The 22,705-nt window shown below is 41.9% G+C and overlaps 1 protein-coding gene across 1 annotated transcript; it reads right to left on the bottom strand.

Moving 5' to 3' along the window:
* Positions 1 to 13,567: 13,567 nt before the first annotated feature.
* Positions 13,568 to 19,016, bottom strand: LOC120722886 (basic proline-rich protein-like; the record flags this gene model as incomplete). Its single annotated transcript, XM_040014053.1, has 2 exons — positions 13,568 to 13,660; positions 18,279 to 19,016. Coding segments are annotated over 2 exons (831 nt in total), but the record flags the coding sequence as incomplete, so codon positions are not given.
* Positions 19,017 to 22,705: the final 3,689 nt, after the last annotated feature.

Below are 22,705 nucleotides of genomic sequence, written 5' to 3'. Positions count from 1 at the left end.
CTTTTAGGGGCTTGTTCAGATTAAATAGAACAAAATACAAAGCATTAAAACATGTTAAAAACAAAAGAGCCTTAATAAAGGCAGAATAGTTTGGAAGCATTCATGACTTAAAGACCAGATAGACTGAAGTCTGTTGATTTTGACCAACTTATGCTCACAGAAAGAAAATTTAAAGTGCAAACTCTATGCAACACATCCAATGTGCAAATCTTTTTCTGTGGTAATATATATTTAATACTATATAATAATATAATTACTAACTGCTGAATGCTTGTTTGGCATGTTAATAGGGTTAGCCATGAAATCTACATATCTTATTGAGTCCTTTAAAGAATCCCTCAGTTTGTCAACATTAAAAAAAAAAATTCAAATATAAAAAGTAAATATTAAGTTTCTGTTCTACATATTTGGGAAATTTTATTTTTTTACTTTATTAAGAATTTTAAATTTTAAATTGGCATACTCCGACAAGAGCTTTGAGGTCTGTGGACCAAATGCTTCTAGTTGTCCCTAGGTCTAGATTAAAACACAGAGGAGATCGGGCTTTTGCTGGGACTGCTCCGAAGCTGTCAAATAAACTGCCTTAACATATCAGGACCTCTTCAACACTGGATACTTTTAAAACTCATCTAAAAACCCATTTTAATTCTGTATGAGTCTGTCATTATTTTATTCTTATTATTTTCTTATCTTTGATTTTACGTTCCTTTTAAATTTGATCTGATTATTCTATTGTGCAGTACTTTGGTCAACAGTTGTTGTTTTTAAAAGTGTTATATAAATAAAATTGATTTGATTTGATAAAGCAGACTAATGGGAAGGCACACAGGACATCGTCCGGGGTAGCATCAAACCCAGGCCCCTGCAGCCTTTCAGCATATGGGTTTCCCGCTCTACCAGTTGAGACATTTTGAGACTTGCTTACAGAAAACCTGACTAAGTGGTTCTGTAAAGACTAATCTATTTAAAATATACCACAGACTAAGATAGTCCAACGGACTAAGATGGTTTCACAACCTCAAAAAATAGGATGAGCTCTAACTTTCCAATAAGAACAGATAAGTTAACAGACCTATAAAAATTACATGAGGTGATTCAGAGGCAAAGATGTATTTTGGACCAGGCAGTGATGGGCTGCAGAGGTGGATGTTTTTGACTGATAGTACAAATTTAAGGTTTAGTGACTGAGACTTTGTAATTTTCTTAGTAAAAAAATTCTGGAGCAATCCCAAGGACCAAGGTTTTATCTGGTTTGAGATTATTAAACTTTTGAAACATCAACTTAATGAGAGAAGCTAAACAGCCATAAAAGATGCTAAAGGCATTGAGGCTAATGGTAATCAGAGGGGACGTAGTACAAGTTCCCCTTCTGCCAACGCACACGTCATTTATCAAAGTAAGATAGATGGGAATCTGTCCATAATCTAATTGATCATTAATGATTAATTTGTAATAATTTCTAGTTTTCTTACTACTGTCTATACAGCTTCAACAAACATATATAGTAAATCAAACACAGTGACGATTATGTTAGATATACAGTGAAAAAACAGAAATCTTACTAAGCCTGCCAGACTAGCCTTGTCAGGTCTTTTGATACACTTTGGGCATTTTGGCAGATGTCTTCTGGAAAATCTTCAATCCTTTCCTACCAAAAAAAAAAAAAAAATCCCATCTGGTACGCTGTAAGGTGGATTTCTTCCCTTTATTTCAGGTGCAGCTCTGCTCTTCAACCAGAAAAAAGTCAGTCATTGGCTCAAAATGTGTCTGCGTCTGAATACGGGTTGCCACATCACATTTCTATTCCAGACTGTTTTTAGATGTAACAACGCAAACATGTTTTTATTCACTGACACCACAGATGGTAAAAGCCGTCAACACTCTATACGATCATCGGCTGGATATACTAACATGTACAGTATGTGAAGCTCTGAGTCAGAAAAATGAAGCCGTCATGAAAGCGATTTAAAGTCACACCCTTTTAATGGCAGAGTCTCCCCTGCTGGTTTCAAAGTCAGGCTGCATAGAATTTAATAAAAAATGGCATTATTTCTCACTTGATTTTGACCTCATTAAACGCCTTCCTGATGAGTTCATTAATATCGCTCTCTAGTCTCACTTCTTATTAAGTAACTAGATGCTCATCAAGTAAGTTATGGTTCCCATTAGAGTAAAAAACAGTCTAAATTATGCTTGAGAGTTGGTTTAACTTGTGTCTTGGAAGTTATTTTTGCACTGCATGAGTAGGAGCTCACTGAGAAACCAAAAGGAGGAACGGATTGACTCACTTTGCCTCCCTTACACTCCTCACTTGTCAGGTTGAGTTTCAACATCAAGACGGTGATGCTCGAGGCTTCACAGTGGGGCTTCAGTGCCGAATGGCTGCGGCTCATGATGGTGGCTACATCTGTTTTTAACATACAGTCTCTGTGTTGCACTCACAGCCTTTAAACAAGTCTAAGTGATGCATAACATGCTGCACGCATCTGCAAAGATGCACACATACTCATGCCAAGCCACATACTTATTTTCAATTTAACGACACAATTTATAGGATTTATATCTGTAGGTTCCAGTGAGATTCATTTTTCTTCATGCTTAATCAAGTTAACTGCACTGCTGCGAAAACACACTCTGAGCTCTGAATTAAATTTACATTGTAGATATGTGTGTGTATGTTTGTGCGTGCTTCGTGCACGTAAATGTGAGCAAGACGGTGTCAGCATATCAGTTTTTAGTTTTTGTCAGTTTGCTTATTAGTTGGGTTCTTTTTAGTCAGCACTGTTACAGCTGAAAGACCTTGAGATTACAGCTGCAGACAGACAAGAATATCTCAAACCACTGTGTCGGTCTCAAGCATGATAATCTACCTGATTTGCTGAAGTTAATTAATGGAAACTGAATGGATATAAAGTTAAAAAAAGGCACCATGCAGTTTTTTTCCCCACTCCCTTTTTCTGGGTGATGCAGGGATCACTGCTCACACTGCTGAGAAGAAAAAGAAGTGCATCTTCCACCTCATTTAACGATTGGTGTAATTACACAGTGTCACCTTTGACCCATCTTTATTCCTTTTTTAATGTATTGCCTCGAATCACAACAGCTAATAAAAGCAATATATCTTCATTCTTTATAAGCTACTTTTTCACTCTGACAGCAAAATAAATAGGAAAGCTTTGCTGAATGAGCTTACAGGCCAAAATCTGTGTTGTTGCAAACAGACAAATAAAGGGAAGGGTTGATTTATTGACCCTGACAAATTTAACCCACCACTTAACTACAGTAGTTATGTTGGAGATTTAATTACACATGCACACATGGCTGGCTCAACAATCAGTTGTTTCTCCTGGTAGATGTAGTCAAGCAATCTGTGAAAAGGAGCTGCAAACTGTGCTTTTTGACCAGAATGAAGCACAAACCACGACAATGATACCCCTGCAACTTTACACAATCGTCCGCTAAAATGGTCTTATGCTTGCGTTCTTTTCAGGGTGATTATTGGTGTGGACGGATGGTTTCTAACTAATGCCTTGTGGCTTACAACCTGGCAGTGATAAATGGTGCTGGAGGCACCAGCAGTTCCAGGATTATCATAGTACAGTTAGAAAATCACAGGGATAAAGTGAACTGAGCTGTATTCAAGCACGTGCTCGGCTATTAAACCCCATGCAGTCCTTGAGGCTTGTACGAAGTCCTCTGTGATGTTACGGGCAAACATGGCAGGAAGCCAGGTTATCTACACATGACTGATTGGTAGAAGGATTCCTGCTCTGTCAGCCAAAGGCAGTTTTATTATCATCAGAGATCAGTGTTATGTGTGTTATGATGCCAGAACAGAGTTTTAAGTGTATTTTAGTGGATAAGACAAAAAGAGCACTTTACAGTTAAGATTTAGTTTAACACAGAGTAAGTCAAAGGTGACTGTGTATCCCTGGCAAGATCCCTCTTAATGTGTGTGCCAAAGAGTCTGGATGCAAATAACCTTGCACTGTCTCTTCTTTTTATTTTGGCTCATTATCCCCACCTGCCCACTTGTCTTAGGATTTGCAACCATAAGTAGTCCAATTAGAGAATGATCCTTTTTGTTGCAGTTACCATAAACTTCTATATTTGATAGCTGTTCCCCGGAGAAATAGAAAAGGATATCAGCAAAGAAGTAAATGAAATGCAAGGGATATCTTTAGAGGAATCAGTGGTGTAGTAAGTAAAGACTTGAGACTTTCCCAGAAACATTTCCAGGACTGACTCTTGCACCTCCTCACAAATGAAAATAGTGGCTATTTACCCACATTTTGAGCCTGTTAACTCCTTTTTCTTTGACTGTAACTCCTATCCCTCCAAGCCTCTTCACTTTGCTAGTATTACCACTTTGTATCTCTGTCATTGGACAGAAGTGAGCTTCACTGAATTGACGATTTGAGCCCTTTTTGTTTTAAACAAGGTTGCACACCTTGAATTGATCTGCTGTTAATCTGAGGAATTTTAAAAGAGCAAGTAGAGCAAAACTAGTGCGAACAGAACTTCCAAGAAATAACCTAACCGTAGCAAGAATTCATAGCTAGTCCTACAGAGCTAAATCTCGTATGCTTTTTATGTGTGTAGTTGCTCAACTGCGAATAAATAATGGCGAGGGGCTGAAAGTATCTTTACCTGCCTGGCTACTTTCACAGTATTTAACAAACTGTATAGTGCATATATGATAATGATCTAATCATAAATTGGTATTTAAATGCGGGACTGAATAGTTCATCTACCACTGTATCCAGCATACAGCATGCCCACAAGATAAGCCGCACTGCATATATTCATTCATCTGACCTTATCTTGTGACAGCCAAAGGTTTCTGTACTGCTACATACAGTATTTGCAGTGTCACTTTGCTGGTAAAACATGCGCATACTTTATAATGATCCCTGAGACTGAGCACAAAGGGCAAGAAAATTTCTTTTCTTTTCTTTTTTTTTGTCTAAAGGAAATAAGGGAGAGAGAATCTTACAAATTGGCATAAATTACAAAACATCAAAGTAGCCACAGATGGCACTACTGTGGTCATCAGAGAAAATGGACCGTCCAGAAACAATGATGAAATTTACAATAAAGGCGAAACAATGTGAGTCTCTGAAAACAATGGAGTCATTCTCACTGGGTTTGGTTCCAAATGCTGTGACACAGGAGGCTGCTTTGTTGATTATCACCATTTCTTTGGGTTAATTATACTCTGAACAGTACAGACATATGTGCAGTTTTATATTTTAAACCCCTGTATTTTCTGAACACAACATATTCAAATTTCCTTCATGTCTGCACATTGTGCAAATTGAGCCAAACTGTGGTCTGCATTAAAATACTTCATTTTGTAGGTGCTTTTAATTCAGAGCCAGATGTAATTTGTTCCCAAGAACTGTTGACAGTCCTCTGCAGATTAAGATATTTTTTTATTTAGTCTGAAAATAGCAGCCGACTTCAGCAACAGCAGAAAATGTGCTACACTTTACTCGCACTAACATTTAATTTAATCAGGAAGTCAAATTCATCTCAGTCCCCGATGGTGCATATGGTATGTGCTGATCTTGTACATTCAAATTAGCAGAATCATTAATTAATGGTGTCTTGGAGTCTTTAGCAATCTCTAACATTTGCATGCAAATAGACAAATACAAGTAGTCACTTTTATGTATATATATTTTATCGATGTCCGGTGAGTACTCTTGCGACAGCATGAACCATGTGGTTGCTTTGTCCACTGCAATGGATGATTTATAACCAGGTAAAAGGTGAGATTAAGCTGTGGATCAGGCTTCATTCATATTACATTTATAAGGATGCCCATGTACATTAGCAACGAGGGCAAAACTGTATAAGCACTGCCTTATCTATAGCAAATGGACTGACAAGAACTGATGTGGTCACAACAAACCTAACAAACTCTGACTTTAGATATGTCAGGGGAAACCTGTAGAAAGAAGGATGGTGCAGATTCCAGAGGCTTAGATATCAAGCCTGATATGAAGACTTTCTCCTTCTCCTCTGCCATCGCTCTGAAACGTGCTACATTGCCTAACTGGCCAACAGAAAAGTGTTTAAGAAAAAAGCCAACAAATATCAAATTTAGGACTTTTTGGTCACTGTTTCCACTTTTGTGCTCTGGCATCTCTGATGTGGTGATCCGGTTCAGTGTCCTAAATTAAAGTGAGCCAGACAGTGTGCTGAGAACCCTGGGGTTCCTCTGACATGTTGTGTAAGTAGCCAACCCCTTTGATGGATGACTCTTATTTTCTTGTCAGGCTCACACCACTTTTATGTTTATCTTGATATCTTGTTGATGGGCTTTCATTCATAAAGTACAGACCGGACAGGACAGGACAGGAAGGGAGAGCAGGAAAAAAGAGAGAGTCACTCAACGAGAGAGAAATTGCTCTGGTGGACACTGGAGAATCTGAAATACCTACAGTATACACTTAAAGTGCGATCTTTTGTAGCACCAGTGTGGATTACTTGGCAGAGACACATGAGTAAGGTGCCATTGTCTTCAAAAGACTCAACAACTATACCTCAGAATTTACCCAATTTGCCTACTAACCTTCATTTGACTCATACAGTTCACATTTGGCCAGCGTACGCAGTTGGAGGAGCTCTCATTTTCTCCAAATAATTCTGGGGTATTGCTTTGGCCCAGTCTGGTGGTTAGTTACTCGATGAGCAGCACTCCACCACATCACCCAGGGGAAATTTATCCACATCACACCGATTTTCAAGGCCTAACATCAGCTTGACCTAGAGATATCTTGAGCATCCTCACAAGCACTTTTAAACACTTGGTGTGCACATATGAAATCGCTGGCTTACACACTAAGTCTAAAGGGGAAGAGTGTTTCTGAAATTTCAATGAAAATGAGCCTTGAATGGACCATTTAACATAATGATTGTACATCAATCTAACAACCTAACACTTAGAGGTTTCTTCTCAACTTTGCTTTGTTTAGTAAAGTTTCAATGGCGTTAAAACTTGATGCTAAACCAAATAAATGTGAGGTACACTGAGTCCTTGGAGATGGAGATGACTGTCAGACCTTGACAGTTGAAATTGTATGTTGTCTGTCATTTGGGATCCTCATTCGGTTGTTTCGTTGTCACTCCAACATCACAGGGTCCTGCACAAATCTCATTACTGCTATCAGAACATTGAAACTGCTAAATTAGGAGAGAGATTTTTAATTTAAAAAAAAACATTACTTTTTCCACCGCAGTGCTCATAATCACACAGTCTACAAAAGTTTGAACATGTTAAAAATTCACTCCTGCTATCCTGTATAGCTGGGAGACTCACATGGGGCACGTTGAAAGGAAAAGATTAAAATCCAATTAAAATTCCAGAGTTTTTTATTCTTGGTTCAAGAATATGCACGAGCCTATTATTTCTGTAACAACTCTAGAACTTGCCTCCTGAAGGAGCTCATATTTTAAAACAGAACACTGATGTCTTTGCAGTGTTTAAGGTCTGATTTGCTCTGTTGTAATAATGCTTTAGTATTCTTTCATTACAGCACTATTCTACTACCCTATGCAGTCCTGTGAAAAGGCATCCACACCTCATAGTAACTTGAGTAGCTTGTAAAACATTTTATGTTTCATTCAGAGAGAAGAGGTTTTATTCTGGTAACCCTTCCAAACAAGCCTTTTTCTTATTGTACTGCCATGATCTTTAACATTTAACATGCTCACTGAGCCCTGTAGAGTCTGACATGCAGCTCTTGGGTTTTCTGCAACTGCTCAGAGCGTTGCACAGCCCGAGCTTGTCTCTGTTTCTGTGTTACTTTATGACAAATGAAGCAGACGTAATATCTAAGTTGATTCAAAGTGTTGAATTTGTATTTTAGAATTTTTAACTGTAGGCCACAGCTATAGTGTATGATAGAAAAACATCAGTGTGAAAAGTGTTTGCTGTTTCTAAGCGAAGGTATTTATTACTAAGGGAAAAAAGTGAGTGCCCCCTAAACCTAATAACTGGTTGGGCCACCCTTAGCAGCAACAACTGCAATCAAGCATTTGTGATAACTGGCAATGAGTCTTTTCTATTTAAAGAGGAAATTTGTTTGAGAACATTTAAAAAAAAAGTAATAAAGAGCCAGATCTGACCCTCAAGATTTTACAAAACATGTTAATGAGCTAATAAGAGACTACCACTTGTCCCTTATAACAGTTGCCCTGAGCATACATCCTTGCTAAACGAATTCAACGTGATGCATTTATGTGTATGTGTAGCCCAAGTAAAGAACTGTACAGCAAAGTTGTTTTTCACATCTACTTCAGAGGCTTGGAAAAGCGAACATCCTTCCTTTGCTCTTCATAAAGTCGTGTTGAAAAACTACATGACCGAGTAGGGTATCGTAGTTCCTGACAAAAGGCAGCTTTGGTGTGATGTACAAGGTTGCTACACACAAGAGACTGTTACGAGCTGTATTGTGAATAAAGGTGACTTTATGACTGATGCTTCTGTCAAAAAAAATGTCAAATGATGAAATCATCAACGTTTCAAACACAAAGACTTGCTCTGAAATCACTACATCACCAAAAGTCACACTTTACAGGATTAGTGATTCTATACTGAGCTCACAGTCTGCTGCTCAAATCTGGCATCACGTCAGTTTCAGTCCCACAAGAGTTTTTCTTTTCTTTTCCAAAATAGTGATAAATTGTGATCTAATATAAGTGCACTTAAATTTATCACACTGCAAGTTGAATATTGTATAAACGCAAGTACAGGGAGTGCAGAATTATTAGGCAAGTTGTATTTTTGAGGAATAATTTTATTATTGAACAACAACCATGTTCTCAATGAATCCAAAAAACTCATTAATATCAAAGCTGAATGTTTTTGGTTTGTTTTTAGTTTGTTTTTAGTTTTAGCTATTTTAGGGGGATATCTGTGTGTGCAGGTGACTATTACTGTGCATAATTATTAGGCAACTTAACAAAAAACAAATATATACCCATTTCAATTATTTATTTTTACCAGTGAAACCAATATAACATCTCCACATTCACAAATATACATTTCTGACATTCAAAAACAAAACAAAAACAAATCAGCGACCAATATAGCCACCTTTCTTTGCAAGGACACTCAAAAGCCTGCCATCCATGGATTCTGTCAGTGTTTTGATCTGTTCACCATCAACACTGCGTGCAGCAGCAACCACAGCCTCCCAGACACTGTTCAGAGAGGTGTACTGTTTTCCCTCCTTGTAAATCTCACATTTGATGATGGACCACAGGTTCTCAATGGGGTTCAGATCAGGTGAACAAGGAGGCCATGTCATTAGTTTTTCTTCTTTTATACCCTTTCTTGCCAGCCACGCTGTGGAGTACTTGGACGCGTGTGATGGAGCATTGTCCTGCATGAAAATCATGTTTTTCTTGAAGGATGCAGACTTCTTCCTGTACCACTGCTTGAAGAAGGTGTCTTCCAGAAACTGGCAGTAGGACTGGGAGTTGAGCTTGACTCCATCCTCAACCCGAAAAGGCCCCACAAGCTCATCTTTGATGATACCAGCCCAAACCAGTACTCCACCTCCACCTTGCTGGCGTCTGAGTCGGACTGGAGCTCTCTGCCCTTTACCAATCCAGCCACGGGCCCATCCATCTGGCCCATCAAGACTCACTCTCATTTCATCAGTCCATAAAACCTTAGAAAAACCAGTCTTGAGATATTTCTTGGCCCAGTCTTGACGTTTCAGCTTGTGTGTCTTGTTCAGTGGTGGTAGTCTTTCAGCCTTTCTTACCTTGGCCATGTCTCTGAGTATTGCACACCTTGTGCTTTTGGGCACTCCAGTGATGTTGCAGCTCTGAAATATGGCCAAACTGGTGGCAAGTGGCATCTTGGCAGCTGCACGCTTGACTTTTCTCAGTTCATGGGCAGTTATTTTGCGCCTTGGTTTTTCCACACGCTTCTTGCGACCCTGTTGACTATTTTGAATGAAACGCTTGATTGTTCGATGATCACGCTTCAGAAGCTTTGCAATTTTGAGACTGCTGCATCCCTCTGCAAGATATCTCACTATTTTTGACTTTTCTGAGCCCGTCAAGTCCTTCTTTTGACCCATTTTGCCAAAGCAAAGGACGTTGCCTAATAATTATGCACACCTGATATAGGGTGTTGATGTCATTAGACCACACCCCTTCTCATTACAGAGATGCACATCACCTAATATGCTTAATTGGTAGTAGGCTTTCGAGCCTATACAGCTTGGAGTAAGACAACATGCATGAAGAGGATGATGTGGACAAAATACTCATTTGCCTAATAATTCTGCACTCCCTGTATAACGCCATTGATGTGTGTTATCTGCTGAATTAATTTGATGTGATTATATACACATGCTGAACGTTGTGTTATCGAAGCACGTTGAGACAGCTGTTGTTGATGCTATACTTAAATAATCTAATAAGCTGAATTGAATAATTTTGGTAAATTAGTTGAATGTGTCAGTTGAAGATACACTAAATGGGTAAACACTGAGCCTTCTTCACATTACACCTACTCGAGCTGCTCGGCCATGCCATTAAGCTCCTGGTGCACAGTTTTTGTGCTGATGTTAATGCCAGAAGATGTTTGGCAGTTATTGAGTTTGGTGAATGTTAGTGATGTTTACACACTATATGCCTCCACACTCAGTAACTTTATGTGGGCTGCCACTTTGCATCTGAGTTGCTGTGGTTCCTAAAACTGACTAATTGCAAATGCGGCATCTCATTGGACTACTATGCTTGAATTCAGTGAACTCTTTAGAAGGAGCCATTCTTGCACAAATGTTGGTATATGCAGACTGCAAGGCTAGGTGCTTGATTTTTTTTACACCTATAACAATTGGACTCAAAACACCTGAATTTAAAGATTGAGAGGCACGGCCCAATATTTTTGTCCAGATAGTGTAAGATAAACTGAATTTATCTCATTTATTCACATTCTGTCTGTACTGCCACCACTTTCACCAGCTTCAAGTTCTAAACACTAGTTGTACATTAGCTGCATTGTGTATTATCTATGATATTGACAAGAGACCATATAAAAGAGACAATGGCACTCAAAAAAATCCTCAACCTGCAACTCCATCCATCCATCCGTCCATCCGTCCTGTTTTAAGTTGCAAAGGAGTTGGAGCCTATTCCAGCTGGCAAAAGGCAGGCCAGTCTATTGCAGGACTAGCACAGAGAGACAGACAACCATTCACACTCACATTAACGCCTAGAATTGTCATTTAATCTAACTCTTGCTTGTCTTTGAGTTGTGGGAGGCAGTTGGAGCACCCACAGAAAACCAACACAGGCACAGGGAGAACATGCAAACTGCACACAGAAATCCAACTGGATTTGAATCTACGACCTTCTTGCTGTGGCAGTGCAGCCTCACGGCCCCCAGCTGGTTTTGTACTGGACCAGCTGAGTTGGGCCAGAGTTGCAGATCAAGTTAGCATGCTGGGTTTTTACACTATGATGGTAGAAGTATAAGTTTGGGGGGATTTTATTCTTTTTAGATTTGAGATTTTAATTACACTGATGCACACTATTGTTATGCCCTGGTGACCACTGAAATAAATAAAGAGTCTTTCCTCACTCATTTAGACTTTGTTCTACAATGACTGACTTCTGGTAAATTCTCTGAATTATGTTATCATGTTATCATCATTTGGGTAGTTATAATTTGAAATATAATGTGAAAAGCTGTGTTTGATATACCTCATTTGTTGTCAGAGGTCATTTGCGTAGAGAAACTAATCAGAACTTTTAGGCGTTAGACAAAAAAAAGCAATGCGGCTTCTTTTTGTTGTGTTAGTTATCAGAGATTGTTTTACTATCTACAGAGATAGAGAAGAATGTTTGTTCATTATCAGATGAAATGTCAGTGGTTATTTGTTGATGAGGTAAAGATGAAATCACAGAAAATTAATTTACACTTTAGTATGACCTTTTAATAGATTTAGGTGGCTTCACAGCTCATTCTATCAACCACAAAGTGATTGTAAAAACAGCTCAAGCAGCAGAGAGACAAGAACGTTTAGAAAATGTGTTTGGCATGTCATTGAAATACTGACGTGGTAAAACATGTCACAAAAGCGCATTTTACTGCAGCTGTGTAATGCAGCACACGAAAAGTCTCCAATAGATAGGAGGTGTATGCATGTGAGAGAATTCGTGGCCTATCAATCTCTGTTTGTGGCAGTCAGCAGAAAGACGTGTAATTCATGTCTTGAACCTGTGAGAACAAACAGGTGTGACATCAGAAACAACAGCGCCATCCTCACCCAGGCTCAGCTAGCCCTCATCTGCCAGGCAGCCGGCATATAAATCCCATGAAACTGCCTTCTCCTGACATCTATGTGCTGATCAGCTGCAGGATCTATGAGCTTCACACATCAAGAGGGGCCTTCACTAACAGCCAATTCCACCTGGCGAGGGATGCATTTCAAGGGCAGTGGGGCTCTGATGGGAGCTGGCTGTTGAATCAGACTGTCACTCAGGTTCTTTTGTAGTTTTGTAATGGCCTTAATAGCTAACTTGGCTGAGGCATATTTTGTTTTGCTCACTTCAATATATGTTCCTTTAGCTATTCAGTTGTTGTTCAGCCAATGTTCAGTTTCTTGGTCTCCACGACCTCCTTCCTTCCTATCCAAGGGGTTTCTTTTTCACAGATCTTTTTTTCTATTAGATAAGAAATACTAGTCAAGTGAGAGTGGAGCAGAGCTACAGCTCCTACACTATTTCCTCTTTTCTTGTAGCACTTAGTAAGTCAGCCCTTGACCGCTTGGAGTGTTTCAGAATGCTGCTGCCAGACTGCACACAAGGTCAAACAAACAGTCTCATATCACCCTCTGTTTATGTCTTTCTCTTTGGCTCCCTGTCGTGTTCAGGACTGCATGGTCAGACTTCTGAGGCTGATCTTCTTTACCATCACTTTTCAGCTCACCCACTGGGGTCAAATACATTATCTTAACCACATATTCCACGTACCTACCTAAGGACCTGGGGGTATTGAGCGTTTGAGGCTGTAAGACTTTGCCGGCACTCCTAAGTTTCGGCAGGTCTATGTATTCTTTCAAAAACTCTCTGAAGATGTGTGTTTATCACATTACACAAGTGGAAATATGCATGAACTAGTTCTACTTATGTACTGCATTATGCATATTTAAGCTTTAACTTCTGTGTAGAGGTCATTTTAATCAATAGAGCACGAGGTTGTTGGTTAAAAGACAAATGTGCTCTATCTATATACTGTTCAAAAAAAGACACAGAGAAAGTCAAAGTGAAAAGATGATGCGGCAGGCTAGATCATTTAACTTAAATGTCATTGCAGTGTCTCCTAATGGTACTCAGTAGTTTGCATGGCCTCTGCATACTTGTAAGCATGCCTGACAGCATCAAGTCATTCTCCTAATGAGATCATGGATGGTGTCATGAGGTATCTACTCCCATATATGGACCAGGGCATCACTGAGCCCCTGGACAATCTCGTCGGATGCGTCGGATGGACGAAAACATAACGTCCCAAAGATGTTCCGTTGGATTTAGGTCAGACGACCTGGGGCTCAATGGTATCAATTCCTTTATCCTCAAAGATCTGCCTGCATAATCCTAACACATACGGCCGGGCATTGTCATGTACCTGGAGGAACCCACTGCACCAGCATAGAGTCTGACAATGGGTCCAAGGATTTGGATACCTAATCTAGTCACACGTAGTCAGGGAGTCTGTAGAGGTCTGTGTGTCTATCCATGGTTATGTGAAAGACTATGCTGGGAGACACAGTAAACCTTCTGGTACTTATTGATAAGCCGTCCTGGAGGAGTTGGACTACCTGTGCAACCTCTGAAGGGTCCAGGTATCATCTCATGCTACCAGTAGTGACATTGACCCTAGCCAAATGCCAAAGTAGTAAAAAAAAAACCAGTTAGCAAAGATGAGAGGGGAAAAAATGTAAGTGGGCTCCATCTGTAAAACCATTCCTGTTTGCTGGCTGTCTCACTGTGCACCTGTTAGTAAATTCATTAACTGAATAACATCCCACTTTGCTACTTAACTGACCAGGTTAAGTCAGCCTCTTTACTCATTCCATATTATTCACACTTTTTCTGATTTAAAAGTTATTTTAAATTGATTTTTTTAGCAGTGTATTTTCTTAAGGAGACAGCATTGTGCGGTCTTATTAGCTGTTTAACAAAATGTGGCAAAAAGCTGTGAGTGTCAAAATCAGAAGAAATAACCTTTTACGGAAACATTGATTCTCTTATTTATCGTCAGTATAATAGTGTAGCCTAACAAAGAGCACAATGAGCTGGAAAGATGGATTAACTCCCTGGACGGGCAGCGTGTCCATCATATTACTAACAAAGGTAGACAGACTTTTGGGTAATTTCAAGGCTGTCTTTTTCATCATGTGAGAAAAACAAAGCAGAGTGTGCAAAGGGTTTTGAAGAGGGTAACATGCAGACTTCATATAGGAATGCATAGGAGCTGCTAAGAATAGACCCCCACACTGTCAGGTGTTAATTATCGTATTCTCTGTTAGACTCTTGGCCATGCCCTGAAATCTGTTGCAGTGTATATGTACTGTAAATCTCCACATTTTAAAGTCCATTTAGAATTCATTTTTGTGCTTTTAATTCCAAACTGCATTGGATCTTCGATATATGAAAACACCCTGTGACCTTGAGTCTCTTGCCAATTGCGGCCTTCAGTGACTTTTTTGAGAGTAAAAGGACTCCATTAATCTCATGTGTCACCTGTCAGACTCACAGAGGGGAGTTTGTGAAGCAGTCTAGATGAGTAACACACTCTCCTATTCTCTAAAGATGCACATTGACAGTGTAGCTCCAGCTCGTCCTTTCTGTCACAGAAAGGATTTCTGCTCAATACTGGCAGTTATGTTCATGCTAAGCTGCTGGGTCCAACATTTACCTCTGTTGATTTTCTAATTACTCCAAATCCACCTGAACAAAGAGAAGTTTGAGAAGTGTAATGTAAAAAATGTATTGATGACTAAAGCTGTGGCTGGTGTTCCCGAATCAGAGGATAGAGAAATAAAATAAAGCATTCTGGACTGCTTTGTGAAAACATTCAACGACCATTTAAAATAATGATCCAGCTGAATATTTTGGGTATTCTTACACAAAATCTTTACCTCTCTTTGAACAGAAACACCATTACCTGACAGATAAACTGGGAAACATTTTCTTCAGATTCCCAGGGCAATTTGGTCAATTCTGCTTTTGTGTATTTTAGTTCAAAGTTGTTCAGGAATTTGCACGACCAAAAAAAAAAAGAAATGAACTGACATTTTCTGGGCCCTGAGTTGAAGGGTTTCTACCTGGTGTTGAAACAGAATTTATACTATGAAACTTAGTCTTAATATTGTATTGATTTTTATTTAAATGTTCTTAATATTTGTGTATAACTGGAATAAAAGCTTTGTCCCCATTTCTGTCCAAAACGTAGGTAAATTCTGAATTGATTATAGTTAGCTGTGTCACCATTTTTTGTACAGTATTGGTCATTTTGTTTTGTCTATATGATGCTAGCATTTGTAAACCAGTGAATACTTTCCTTTGGGATAGGGTGGGGTAAAATCACAAGTCTACTACGGTTTTGTTTGGAGTGTTGGGAAGAAAATATTGAGTTAAAGAAGAAGCTTCGCCTGTTTCATTCTATATTTCATTGCCTATCAACCTTTGAAAACTTTGAAATGATCAGTATGCTTGGAAAATGGCTAAGTTATGAGAGTGCACATACTGGTAGTTATTTCTGACTGAAAGGAGCCCTGGGTGAAAATTCTAATCCTTTGCATCAAATGGAGTCGTGGACCTAAGGTGATTTGGAATATTTCCATGTTGGAAATGCTCATCCATTAATAACTTGTAAGCCACAAGATTGACCCCCAAAAGAATGAGGAATTACACATCACAGCAGTCCTGGAACCACCTTGAGATGCAGCCCCGGCTGCTTGAGCGTACCTGGGGAAAAGGATATGTTTACGACCATGCCACCAACATGGATTATGGTCTCAAAATACTGTATCTTCTCATTAACACAGACTAGTAAACACACAGCAAACCTGTAGGCAGGTAGAAGTCTAGGAGGATTGGTTAGTTTCGTAACATTAAGGCGAATTATAATTACAACACCATGTGTAGTATAACTGTATTTGATGGGTGGTAAAGACTGTATAGATAACCAATTGAGAGTAGGTAAAATTGTGGGTCATCAGGGGAAAACAACCTTTTACAATCCACTACTGGGTTAATGCACAACACCCAAACATCCTCTCTTTCTTTTACTTGCTGACATTATGTTCACAGCATCAGCTCAAGGCCCCAAATTTTCTCTCAGGGCAAAAAAAGAAGCATAGACTGACAGCATTGTCCTTTAACAAAATCCACCAAAATATTGTGCAGTCTGGCCAAATAATCATCTCCCCCGTACAGGTGTGATTGCGGTCTTCTGAGCTTTTGCTGCTCTAAGCTGCTGCCAATATTCTGTCTATCAAAACCAGCACATGGGATTCCCTGCAGTTATTGCAGCACACGCCCCTGTGGCTTTGAGTCAAATCTGTGATGCGCTGAAGTGACTGATACATCATTTAGAGTGGAGTGCAGAGAGATTACTTCAGAGTTTCATCTTGCGCCTCTAATTTATTTATAATGTTTTTTGCTTTTACTTTTTACAACCATTCTCAGTTGCCTGAATCTGGCAGTGTGAACAAGCAACTGGTCACAGAGCTGTAAGACAGTGGTAGTGCTGAGCCTGCACATACTAATAATTACCTAGATAAGGTTACACCATAATTCCAAATGTTTTCACTCATCTCATGTTAAGTTAGACTCTTTTTCTCCAATTGATCTTTCTGAGTTAACTTCAATAATTACTTCCTCCAAACCATCAACGTGTCTTTTAGACCCCATTCTTACAAAACTACTCAAAGAAGTCCTGCCATTAATTAATTCTTCGATCTTAAATATGATCAACCTATCTCTAATAATCGGCTATGTACCACAGGCCTTCAAGCTGGCTGTAGTTAAACCTTTACTCAAAAAGCCATCTCTAGACCCAGCAGTCTTAGCTAATTATAGGCCAATCTCCAACCTTCCTTTCATATCAAAAATCCTTGAAAGAGTAGTTGTCAAACAGCTAACAGATCATCTGCAGAGGAATGGTTTATTTGAAGAGTTTCAGTCAGGTTTCAGAGCTCAGCACAGCACAGAAACAGCTTTAGTGAAGGTTACAAATGATCTTCTTATGGCCTCTGACAGTGGACTCATCTCTGTGCTTGTCCTGCTAGACCTTAGTGCAGCGTTCGATACTGTCGACCATGATATCCTATTAGAGCGATTAGAGCATGCTGTAGGTATTACAGGTACTGTGCTGCAGTGGTTTGTATCATATCTATCTAATAGACTCCAATTTGTACATGTAAATGGAGAGTCCTCTTCACACACTGAGGTTAATTATGGTGTTCCACAGGGTTCAGTGCTAGGACCAATTCTGTTTACACTATACATGCTTCCCCTAGGCAGCATCATCAGAAGACATAGCATACAGTTTCACTGCTATGCAGATGACACCCAGCTCTATCTATCTATGAAGCCAGATAACACACAGCAATTAGTTAAACTGCAGGAATGTCTTAAAGACATAAAGACCTGGATGGCCGCTAACTTTCTGCTTCTTAATTCAGATAAAACTGAGGTTATTGTACTCGGCCCTGAAAATCTTAGAAATATGGTATCTAACCAGATTCTTACTCTGGATGGCATTACCTTGGCCCCCAGTAACGCTGTGAGGAACCTTGGAGTCATTTTTGACCAGGATATGTCCTTCAACGCACATATTAAACAAATATGTAAAACTGCGTTCTTCCATTTGCGCAACATCTCTAAAATTAGAAATATCCTGTCTCAGAGTGACGCTGAAAAACTAGTTCATGCATTCATTACTTCCAGGCTGGACGACTGTAATTCATTATTATCAGGATGTCCAAAAAACTCGCTGAAAAGCCTTCAGCTAATCCAAAATGCTGCAGCAAGAGTCCTGACAGGGACTAGAAAGAGAGAGCAGATTTCTCCTGTTTTGGCTTCCCTTCATTAGCTTCCTGTTAAATCCAGAACTGAATTCAAAATCCTGCTCCTCACATACAAGGTCTTAAATAATCAGGCCCCATCTTATCTTAATGACCTTGTAGTACCATATCACCCTATTAGAGCACTTCGCTCTCGCACTGCAGGTCTACTTGTGTTCCCAGAGTATTTAACCATGGCCCGGTGGGCGCAGGACCAGACGAGGCAGGACCAGACGAGGCAGGACCAGACGATGGCGATGCGGGGGCCGGACCAGGCGTCGCTGCAGAGGCTGAGGCTGGACCAGGCGACGGCGAAGCAGGAGCTGAGGCTGAGGCCGGACCGGGCGAAGCAGAGGCCGACGCCGGACCAGGCGATGACGGGGCCGGACCAGGCGAAGCACAGGCTGAAGCTGGAGCAGGCGAAACAAAAGCCGAAGGCTCTGAGGCTGGGCCAGACGAGGACGAAGGCTCTGAGGCTGGAGCCGGACCAGGCGGAGCAGAAGCAGAGGCCGACGCCGGACCGGGCGACGTTGAAGGCGATGCAGAGGCCGGGCCGGGCGTGGGTGCAGCCGAGGCAGAGGCCGGGCCGGGCGTGGGTGCAGCCGAGGCTGAGGCCTGACCAGTCGAAGCTGAAGCCTCCGGCTGGAGACAGGCCGGGCCAGCGGGTGCGGAAACCCCTGGCTGAGGAGCGGCCGGGCCAGCGGGTGCTGAAACCCCTGGCTGAGGAGCGGCCGGGCCAGCGGGTGCTGAAACCCCTGGCTGAGAAGCAGGAGAGCTCACAGCTGGCTCTGGGTGCTGTGGCTGCAGGTCTGGGAACCGAACAGGATGGTGGACAGGCGACTGGGAAACAGGAGGTGACTGGGGGACAGGAGCAGACTGGACTGACTGGACAGGAGACTGAGCTACAGGAGGTGACTGGAGGACAGGAGCAGACTGAACTACAGGAGACTGGAGGACAGGAGCAGACTGAACTACAGGGGACTGGAGGACAGGAGCAGACTGAACTACAGGGGACTGGAGGACAGGAGCAGACTGAGCTACAGGTGAGAGGACAGATTGGACTGAGGAGACCAATGGAGACACAGAGGTCGGTGAGGCTGATGGCTGAGCTAAAGAGTGAGCTAGTGAAGGGGACAACAGTGCAGCCTGGGCTAATAAAGCTGGTGCCTGAGCAGGGGACACCTCAGCTAGCCTAACCAGTGATACTGCGAGGGCGTGAAAAGCTGGATCAGGAGGTGGATGAAGGGGTGGAGTAGTAGGTGGACCGGTTAGCTCTTTCAAGCCTCCAGGGAGGTCAGGCTGGGTTCTGGCTGCCCTCAGCCTGGGCACTGGGACAGGCACAGAAGGTGGCTGGACACCAGTCACCCCCACCCGAGAAACAGGAGCGGGTGTGGAGGTAGACTGGGTCGCAGCTGCCCTCCTCCTGGGAGCTGGCACAGGAGTGGGCGTAGGTTGACTGACAGGAGTGGAAATAACGACTGGGTGAGTGACACTGACAGGTCTATCGGATTGTATTCTGGTCTTTCTGCCACCACTATTTACAGTCTTTGACTAAACAGTCTTTGGGGAGCCAGAGCAGAAAAAATCTTCCCAGTCCACATCATCCTCAAGGAGGGAAATTCCCCATGTATCAGAAAAGAGTCTATTGTGTGTTTTAAGTGGATAATCAGATGAGGGGTGTGGAAAACAGTCACTGGAACTCACCACTGGGAGTTGCTGAACAGAGTCCGTTTTATGGCGGCGTGTGCGCCGCTTTCCCCGGGAAGAGGAAGCGGGCCGGATAAACGGCTGAGCCTCTGGCGCGGTAGCCTCCGCTGAGCCGAGGTGGGAGGTGTAGCCGCTGTGCCGTGGCGAGGCGGAAAGGCTGGAGAGTGAAGCGGCTGGCGGGCGAGCGAGGAGCGGAGCGGCGGAGAGCGAGCGGCCGAAGCTTGGGCTGTGACGCCCACTCTCCGCGGCGAATGCTCCGGTGCAGCTGAGGCAGCAGGTGGGGGAACGTGGCGTCTCCGAGGCCCGCCCAGAGCCAGGCGAGTCCCCTCGAAGACGTGCTCTCTCTCCGCGAAGAGCCGCTCTTTTCCCCGAAGCCCCTCCGTCCAGCGAAGGAGCGCTGCCTCCTGCCGCTCGAAAAGTTCAGAGTCCGCTGGGTCCACAACGCGGGGTCGGGTCATTCTGTCAGCGGTAGTGTCGTGGATGAGAGAAGGAGGACCCAAACGCTGGACTCACAGGCAGGTAGGTGAAGGTGGATGTTTATTGCCGAAGGAGTGAGCAAACAGTACAGAGGGAGGAAATGGCTGGCTGACTGAGTGAGTGAGTGAGTGAATGAATGAATGAATGAATGAACAAAGGACTGACTGACCATACAGACGACATGCCATCAGACGTACATCATCAATGACCCGACACTGAATGGGTAGAACAGAGGGCTTAAATACACAGACTGGTGATAATGATGATAATGAGAGACCGGTGAGTACACAGCTGAACATAATGAACTAATGATAATGGGAAGAGGACTGAACATAATACACACAGACCAAGGCTAACACAATAAAACAGGAAGTGGAACAGGCAGTAGATAAACCGTGAATGTGAACTGAAAACACTGGGTCACCGACCCAGGAACCCTGACACCTATGGCCACGAGCTGTGGGTAGTGACCAAAAGAACGAGATCGCGGATACAAGCGGCAGAAATGAGCTTCCTCCGAAGGGTGGCTGGCCTCTCCCTTAGAGATAGGGTGAGAAGTTCGGCCATCTGGGAGGGGCTCAGAGTAGAGCCGCTGCTGCTCCACATCGAAAGGAGCCAGCTGAGGTGGTTCGGGCATCTGACTAGGATGCCCCCTGGGCGCCTCCTGGGTGAGGTGTTCCAGGCATGTCCCACCGGGAGGAGGCCCCGGGGCAGACCCAGGACACGCTGGAGAGATTATATCTCTCGGCTGGCCTGGGAACGCCTTGGTGTTCCCCCGGATAAGCTGGAGGAGGTGGCTGGGGAGAGGGAGGTCTGGGCCTCTTTGCTTAGGCTGCTGCCCCCGCAGCTTTATCCGCCTCGGATAAAGCGGATGAGGATGGATGGATGGATGGAGAATGGGAGGCAGAGCCTTCAGTTTTCAGGCCCCTCTTCTGTGGAACCAGTTTCCAGTCTGGATTCGGGAGACAGACACTATCTCTACTTTCAAGATTAGGCTTAAAACTTTCCTTTTTGGTAAAGCATATAGTTAGGGCTGGACCAGGTGTCCCTGAATCCTCCCTTAGTTATGCTGCAATAGACGTAGGCTGCCGGGGATTCCCATGATGCATTGAGTTTTCCCTTTCCAGTCACCTTTCTCACTCAGTATGTGTTAATAGACCTCTCTGCATCAAATCATATCTGTTATTAATCTCTGTCTCACTTCCACAGCATGTCTTTATCCTGTTTTCCTTCTCTCACCCCAACCGGTCGCAGCAGATGGCCGCCCCTCCCTGAGCCTGATTCTGCCGGAGGTTTCTTCCTGTTAAAAGGGAGTTTTTCCTTCCCACTGTCGCCAAAGTGCTTGGTCATAGGGGGCCATATGATTGTTGGGTTTTTCTCTGTATCTATGAAGCGCCTTGAGGCGACTTTTGTTGTGATTTGGCGCTATATAAATAAAATTGAATTGAATTGAATTGAATCTGCCTTCACAAATATATGAATTTAAATGTCATCCTATTCTTAATAAATCATTTCTAAATACATAGGGTTTAACATATGCCATGTAGTGTAGCTGAAAGTCTTCTTTACACTGTGCAAATACAAATAATACAAAAAATCAACCAAACAAAACCAAAACCAGAGAGATACCTGCAACATGAGTAATGTCCAAAAGAACTTTTTCTTACATTCTGGTAAAACAAAGCAAAACAAACACCACACTGGTGAACTTGGCAACATAACATCACCTAGAGTTGTGGATGATCACAGGATTGTTTCCATGGAAAGAAAACTTCCACCATGTAAAGTTACATTGTGTTTCCAGTGGCACTGGGTTGCTAGTTACAGAGAAACAACTGTATGAATTCTGACTAAATATAGTTTCAAATTCAGCTCATTTGACCCACTTAGCCTACAGATCAAAACAACACACAAAGGATACTGTATACTGAAGGTAAAGAAACTCAGTTGCACAACCTAAACCCGATCCTTTACGTCACATGCAGAAGACTAAACTAAAGGCAGAAACTAAGTTTTAAAAGTATTTTATTACTACGTTAAATTGTTTGTTTACACTGGAGGTTCTAAAAACTGGGAACCATTGTTTCTGTTCTTGTCACTCTTATTCAGCAGGAAGTCTCATTCTATATTATCAATAGACATTCTACGCTGTAACTGAAATGTGTTTCGATACACACCTAAATGTGTTTTCTATCAGCTCAATAAGAAGATTAGCTCATTTATATTGACAATAGGCCTTCATCGCCAAATTGCAAACACAAATTTGATAGCTCCACAAAATTTTTGAAGGTCAATTAATTTCACCTGAGGAGAGTTGATGATGTAACTATAGTTAAGTGGTGTTTAAAGGTTGTTGTTTTTTTTTATCATGTTTTTCCAGTCTGAGCAATTACAATTCATTTTGCTGAAGAATG

Source organism: Simochromis diagramma, unplaced genomic scaffold (assembly GCF_900408965.1).
Source record: "Simochromis diagramma unplaced genomic scaffold, fSimDia1.1 OVJJ01000205.1, whole genome shotgun sequence".
Lineage (NCBI taxonomy): Eukaryota > Metazoa > Chordata > Actinopteri > Cichliformes > Cichlidae > Simochromis > Simochromis diagramma.
This window is presented reverse-complemented; position numbering and strand designations above follow the sequence as displayed.